Raw genomic sequence first — 7,391 nt, forward strand, 5'->3', positions numbered from 1 at the left:
ATCTTTAGCCATTCAGTGGATAGTGGAGACCCTAACTTTGAGTGACATTATTTTAGACCTATAGGAACCCACCTTGAGTGGGCGGGATTTCCTTGTGAATTTAGCATCGCGGCCTCTGCTGAAGGGCACTTGTCTTATTCCGCTTGTACAGGGGTCGTGAGCTAAAGGTAAGACAGATAACGTTCACATATTTAGTAAGAAATAAAGCCATTTACTTTGGGTTCAAAGGCGCAGAGTAGTACTCATGTTATAGTTAAAGCACCTCTGTGACAATGTCATGTTTAACTTAAGGTCTGAAAGTTGAATTAGCTGGCAGGCTAACTGAGCAGGCTAACGTGCACTTGCTGTACAATGTGCCAGCGAACAGGCTTTGCAACCAATGTCAGTCTGAATGAGATGTGCTCTGTTAGAGGGTTTGAGTTGTCAGTAAACACCATTATACTGGAGTGTTGTTGTTGAGCTTGTTCTCATATTTAGATCTGTCGTTAGGTAACATTAGCATGTCCAAGCTAACTCATCGTTAAAGCTGCACATTGTCTAACGCAATAACGCAAATAAATTGATTCAGTAACTCATTTAAAGTTGCAAATAAGGTGGTTTTTCATGTGCCAAAATAAAGTAGGCACCTTCTGAAGAGCTCCTTGTTTATTTCACCATCTAACTTACTTTTCCCACACTTGCTCCTGTCAAAATGTAACTTAGCTAGTTGTAATTTTATGAAATGTTTGACTAATTTTAATAATCTATGTTGTGGGATTAGTATCAACTCTTAATATTTAAATTACTAATTGAATCTGCAAACATTGAACAAGCTGCAATCAGAAAATGCTACGAAAACGACCTATCAGGAATTTGATAGACTTGTCAACTCATTTTCTGTCGATCAATAGTTTCAGCATGATATTTAGTTTTGGTCACACATACTAGTTTCCAAGGTCAAAAATGAACTTGCTCATGTACTAATATTATTAATCAATCACCTTCATTCTCCTTGTGGTAGGACCATTAACAATCCATCATGGGAGGACACGACGCTGGATCCCAGCACCAGTTCACTGGTATTGCCAAGTACTTCAATGCATACACAATCACAGGAAGGAGGAATGTGAGTTGTGTGCAGCTTCACTATCAAACTGCATTTTCATATTTGACAGTTAAAACTCTGTTACCTCTTTGAGTTTCTCATCATTTTTTTTTTTTCTTTTTTAGTGTGTTTTGCTCACATATGCCAGCCTGTTAGGCATTGGCCTTTTCTTCAAGTTGAAGCCCAAGAAGCAGGCCGCCGTCGCAGAAAAGTCATAATGTAAGTGCATTGAAGTGTCTTTATCCTATTAGTTTCCAAGTCTATGTTCTTTTGTTAAGTATTGCTCAATCCAATTAACTTAAGGCCCTTTATTGTGTCCTTCCAGGTGTCCATTTTGACCATCATCTCTAACAGCTGGGAGTGGAGGAAGCAGCTGGACATGCTTGTAATAAACTATTACTGTTTGGTATCCCTATGTTAACAATAAAGAACATTTGTGCTCAAAACATAGAAAACACTTGTTTTATTTACAGTGCACACCAGTATAAAAGAATTATAATACAGAAATGTCAGCCACGTGTTAAAAAAAAAGCTGTAAACATGGCAGTGATTTAAAAAAAAAAAAAAAAAAAGTCCTCAATCAACAATGGCACTTTTCTCAGGCAAGGGGATATAGGGGATATAGGTCAGCTTGATTTGGGGCCTGAGGGCCAGAACAGGAGTTTAATAACCTACATTTAATCTTCATTCACAGCTAGAGGTTCACCAGAGGTGATTTGTTGATAATACAGTTGTTTGTTTCCCACTGCACCAAGAACCTCCAGTTACTTATGGAGCTTGGGGATCAGATGTGTGTCTCATTTCAAGTTTCTATAGATTATTTTCTCATAATTCAATAATGTCTCATGGATTGTAGGCCCCAGCGGCCAGCAGCAGGTTCCTACGAGTGAAGTGAAGGTGTATAACGGGTGTGGATTTAGACATGTAGGTGCCCAATAGAAGCTCCTGGGAGTTATCTTGTAGATGGACGTGTCCTGTAGCTGCTGTGAAATCATCAGTCTCTACATCATCAAAGGCTTTCAAAGCATCCCACAGACGAACTGTGTTGTCCATGGAGCCTAAAGAAAGAATAAGAAGAAACGTCACTGCGAGTGTCACAGCAAAGACTCCCCTCAAATCTGAATATCAACACATTGAAACACACAGATAAAGATTACAGGGGTATGGTCTCCTGTAGCTAAAGTTGAACACATCTGGCTCCAAATGCATTCAGTTAAATGATGTAAAATTAAGAGATGTAGTTCACCCACCAGAGGCAAGGATCTCGCCGTCTCTGCTGAACTTGAGGGAGTAGATGGTATCTGTGTGGCCTTTTAGCTCTCCAATCATCAGCCCATGACCAATGTCCCACAGAAGAACTCTGCCATCAGTGGCTCCTGAAGCCAAGAACTTCCCATTGGGAGAGAAAGCCAGCGCGTGGATAGGACCCTGAAAGATACAGTGAAAAGACTGGCTCAGTGGTCATCTCTGCAGCAGTCAATTCTGCCAGCTGTGCTGTGCCATAAATCTTTGAATCTTAAGCATCTTTAACTCTGGGTGTATAGATAATTCTCTAAACCTACAGTATATTATAGTAATATAGTTAACGTTTTTGTAATGCAAGTTATTTAATTTGCATCACCTTAATGTTGGTGTTCAATAGGAATCACATGACTTTTCACAACTTGTGGGGGAACAGCAGCCTGGTTTGAAATTTGTCTTTGTTCATAAGATGACCCTCCTGACAATGTGTGCTAACTGATGCTCAGCCCTATAACAAGGATTTTCTACTGAATGGGAGACCACAGATCAGGGTACCGCTCTGCTGACTCGTCTGACCTTGTGACCAGTGAAGATGCGGACGCAGTTTCCGTTCAGGACGTCCCAGAGCCGGATGGTGCGATCAGACGACCCTGTGACAACATAATTGGAGTTGGGGTGGAAGCGGGTGCAAGTGACATCAGCTAGGTGACCAGAGAAAATCCGTAGAGGCTGGTAGTGATCTGTTGCCCACAGGCTGTTGGGAGAAAACACAGACCAATAACATATCTGTAGTCAGACCGGCTGTGTATTGGCAGTATGTTGTTTACCTCTGAGTTACAGGAGAATACTACTCAGTTGAGCTATGCATTTCCTTACCGGGCGACTCTGTCGTGACCCCCGGAGATAAAATAGTACCCATGGTGGGAAAACTGGGTGTCCCACACTGGGTAGTTGTGTCCTTTGTAGCCCACAAGACAAGTAAATGTTTGGAGACTCCAAAGCCTGACTGTACCGTCTTCAGAACTTGACAACAAGTAGTTTCTGAAAGGCAAAACAGGAAGGTCAACAGGAATCACCGGAGTTACGTTTAAATGCACAGACACGAGGGGTAGTCTTATCTCTCCACTCTTCATCAACACCCCCTTCTACTTGCTTAATTATTTAAAATAAAAGAAAGGAAATGTTTATTCTAGGTTAAATGTATTAATGAGTGCGTAGGCAGACATTATAATGTAATTGATTAAATGTTGCCAATGAAATGCTTTATACCTGTCTGGGCTGAAGCTGATGCCATACACCGGCCCACTGTGTCCGTAGAGGATCTTTGACTCACTGGCCGTCTTCTCATCCATGATCCTCTCCAGCACGTCATCTGACTCTTTGTCAATCATATTCAAATCTAGAGTGAGAGAAGGGGGGGGGGGTTATTTAAGGTAGAGAAAGTCAGAATAAAATCAAGCAAGGTTGTAGGTCATTCATCAGTGGTCGTTGTCAAACACTGTACCTGCTGCAGACTTGACCTTGCGGAGCTTTTTCGGCGTGACGCTCCACACCCGTACCGTTGAGTCAGCGAAGCCCCCTGCAATCAGGCTGGAGTCATCTGTGAAGTCCACTGCAGTCAGACCCTGCAGGGCAGAAGGGGCAAACACTTAGAAATGATTCTTCTGTTCAACTGTGCAGTCTCTACCACTTGCTTAAATGTTCAACATGTTGTGACGTACAGTGAATTGCTGCAGTTATGAATCACTACCTGGTAAGCGTTGAGAAAAGAGTAGAAGCAGATGGAGGGGAGGTTATCTGGTGCCAGGCGAATCCTCTTGGTGGCCTCCTTCATGTACATGATCTTGTCCAACTTGTCTGAATCCTTTAGTTCTGGAAGAGGTATCCTGAACAACAAGAAACAACCGTCACTGACTACGTTTACGCACACATTTTCCACTATTGTTATAAAAAATTACAATATTCTGCATTTGATATGGGTTATATAAACAGCATATTCCGTTTGGATATTCCTAATTAGGCCCCATTCCTAATGTAGCATTTATTGACTAAGACACGTGGGATATGCCGATATTACCAATATTATTCACGTTTTAGGAGCATTCTTTAGATGTGTATACAGAGCATTTGAAATATGCATCTCATTTGGGTTTTATGACACACTGGAGTAGAGATCCATGCACAAAAGCTGTTCCACTTTTACCACTGGAGCAAGATGACTGCAGTTTAAAAAGGAGGAAAAGGGAAGACTGAAAGGAGGTCAATTCCACCGTAGGACGTATAGTACTTCATTAACAGTCACATCAATTAGAGCACGCACAGATGCATGTAAACAGGTGGAATATTCCTTTTTACTGGCCATGTAAACAGCTTAGTAGGAATATTGCCTTTTTCAAAAAGAGCTCACAAGGAAATGTATGAGGCTACAACACCATGAACTTTTGTACTGTTTGTGGATTAGTCATTTCCTTCTAATTAAACCTTTTGATTCATGAGCAGTATGTGTATGGTTGCATGCAAAGTCAGTCAGTTGCCAACATCAGAACTCATCCCTTTACTCATTTTACTTAATATTGATTTTACAAGATATATAACACCTGCGTTGCTATGACTAAATGTGGGATTTTCAACTGAAATGCAGCTTCTAATGAATCGTACTGGTCTGGTCATACGAGAGTCAGCTGACTGAGACAAAACGAGGCACCAGCAGTCCAGTATATACCGGTGTATCTACCTAGTCTGTGAAGGTGCATTAGGATCCTGCTTCTTGCTCTTGGAGCCCATGCTGTCCTTCTTGGGTTTCTTCTTCTTGGGTTTCCCCTCCTCATTCTCTGCCTCCTCGTCTTCGTCATCTAGAGGCAGCTCGATTTCTGGTTCCTTCAGCAGTCCATAGTAAACCTTTATGGAAAGATAATAAAACGACAACATGTCATGAATTCAAAGTCAAGAAGAAAACACAGATTGGATCATTTAAGCCTTTGTATAAATCCAACCTTAGCCTTATTGGCCTCTCGCTTGGCCTCTCCTGCCAAGCTGCCAGACATGGCGTCAATCTGGCCCTTGCTGCGGGGCATGCCATCAAAGATGTCAATGTAGAGGTGCTCTTGGATGATATTCCAGATCTGGTTGTTCTGACGCTCCTGCAGGTGCCTCTTCAGCAGCTGGTAAGAGTCACGGGAGATACGCAGCACAAACTTGCTGGTGCGGAAGTCCAGCAGGGTCTCGTTGCCTCTCATGTGCTCCTTCTTGGTCAGGCTGGACAAAATTCGCAAGTCATCCTCATAGTAGCACTCTTGATCCCCGCTGAACCTGGGATGGAGGGAAACGAATGCGGTACGGGTTATTCAAGTGGCCCGGGATTTAGTGGTACTTTAAATAAAATCAAGTAAGCCGTTTATAGTTGGAAGGAAATACAATAAGTCAAGGAAACTCACTTGTCAAAGAACACCTTGGCCTCATTTTCGTGATTGTTGTACACCAGCTCCAGATACATGTGGACAAACAGCGGGTAGAAGACCTGCGACAGCTCTGCTCGATGACAGTCCAAAACCGATTCTATGAACCTCTTCAGGCCGCTGTAGTAAACCCCATACAGAGCAGGGTCTCCTTGCTGGCTGTAAGCTGACAGCACCACGTTGACGTCTGGCTGATCCTCACCAGGAGCTGTTGAAAAAAAGACGCATGTGGTTGATATGCATTCAGCTGATATTGGACAGTTACAGCTTAATGGTCATTTAGGTAAAGAATAAAAATAACACAGCGTATTAACATAAAACTTTTACACTTCAAAGAAATAACACGATGACAGCTAGAGCTGCAACAACAGTTAACTGAATGTCTTTGATTGTGGACGAAACAAGACATCTGAGGATGTCACCTTGAAATAGTGTTCAACCTTTTTCACCGTTTTCTGACATTTCATTGACCAAACAACTAATCGATTAATCAAGAAAATGATCTACAGATTCATCAATAATGAAAATCATCATTAGTTACATCCCTATAACTAATCCAACTCCATGACAACATAGTACCTTGACTAAACCACTAAGTAAAGTACTCTGTCAATCTTTCTTGCCATTGTTATGGAAAGCACAGAGTGTTTTAGTACCTTCAAGTGCAGTACATAATAGTTACTCGCTAATATGAATGGGGAAGTACAATTGTAGTCATTCTATTGTAATAATATGACAGTTCTCCACGGAGGAAACACTTTAGTCTAACTCGCAGGTGATGTTATAGTAACTTCACTGTACAACAGTTTCCCACATTACAATAACAGTAGCCTGCTTCCACCTTTGGTTGGCGCCTGAGCTCCAGCGGAGGCTGAGACAGTCACCCGGCTGAGAAGAGAGCTCGCATCCCCTTCTAGGTCCACACTGCCGGCAGCACCACCCGAGCCTGCCCCTGAGGAATCGCCTCCCTTTGGATCCAACAAATCCTCCGGTAATCCCGCTTCACGACGCAAAATTTCGACGGACTCGTTGAGTTTGTTCTTTCTGAGGAATTGTAGGACCGCCAGCAGCGTCTGCTGGTCCTCCGGGGCTCCCGTCGCACTTTTATTGCTTCCAGCCGACGCACTGGAGCCCGGGGACGTAGAGAGCAGTCTGCCGTCGCTAGCATTATTATTTCCACCGCCATCGTTTGATGGTTCTGTCTTTATGTCTTTTTCTTCAACCGCTTCGACCAGACCACCCTGCACGGCCGCCATTTTAAAAATGAAATGCGCATGTGCGAGGTTTAAAAACGGAAAACGTTAACCGTGCAAGATCAGGTCACCTGATTGGCGCTTATCGTTGCAGCGTCATCCCGTGTGGCACACAAGTCCCGCCTCCCTCGACAGCAACATCTGTACCCCAATGGAAACTGGTTTGTTTTTAATAAATTGGACTAAAACTAAATTCATCACATATAATTTGACGATCAACAGATTAAATGTTCCTCCTCCAATAAATCAATTAATCAGCATGTTTACCATTCATACCTATTGTAACTGTTGTCCCTTTTATTCTGTTTTGTCTCAGGTAAACTGTACTTTGAGCAGTATTTATCATTTTAATATAAG

At 42.5% G+C, this 7,391-nt stretch overlaps 2 protein-coding genes across 2 annotated transcripts; one reads left to right on the forward strand and one right to left on the reverse strand.

The window, feature by feature from the left end:
• The first annotated feature begins 10 nt into the window (after nt 1-10).
• On the forward strand, nt 11-1,539 carry atp5md (ATP synthase membrane subunit k). Its single transcript, XM_051383958.1, has 4 exons — nt 11-167; nt 1,001-1,105; nt 1,210-1,303; nt 1,410-1,539. Exons 2-3 carry the CDS (start codon nt 1,019-1,021, stop codon nt 1,300-1,302), a joined length of 180 nt encoding a protein of 59 aa, XP_051239918.1. The 5' UTR covers nt 11-167; nt 1,001-1,018; the 3' UTR covers nt 1,303; nt 1,410-1,539.
• On the reverse strand, nt 1,533-7,041 carry taf5 (TAF5 RNA polymerase II, TATA box binding protein (TBP)-associated factor). The gene is made up of 11 exons (XM_051383955.1): nt 6,623-7,041; nt 5,761-5,989; nt 5,320-5,635; nt 5,061-5,224; nt 4,077-4,212; nt 3,831-3,951; nt 3,596-3,725; nt 3,203-3,367; nt 2,903-3,080; nt 2,335-2,512; nt 1,533-2,142 (listed from the first exon to the last, which is right to left on the reverse strand). Exons 1-11 carry the CDS (start codon nt 7,035-7,037, stop codon nt 1,928-1,930), a joined length of 2,247 nt encoding a protein of 748 aa, XP_051239915.1. The 5' UTR covers nt 7,038-7,041; the 3' UTR covers nt 1,533-1,927.
• Nucleotides 7,042-7,391: the final 350 nt, after the last annotated feature.

This window comes from Dicentrarchus labrax, unplaced genomic scaffold (genome assembly GCF_905237075.1).
Source record: "Dicentrarchus labrax unplaced genomic scaffold, dlabrax2021, whole genome shotgun sequence".
Lineage (NCBI taxonomy): Eukaryota > Metazoa > Chordata > Actinopteri > Moronidae > Dicentrarchus > Dicentrarchus labrax.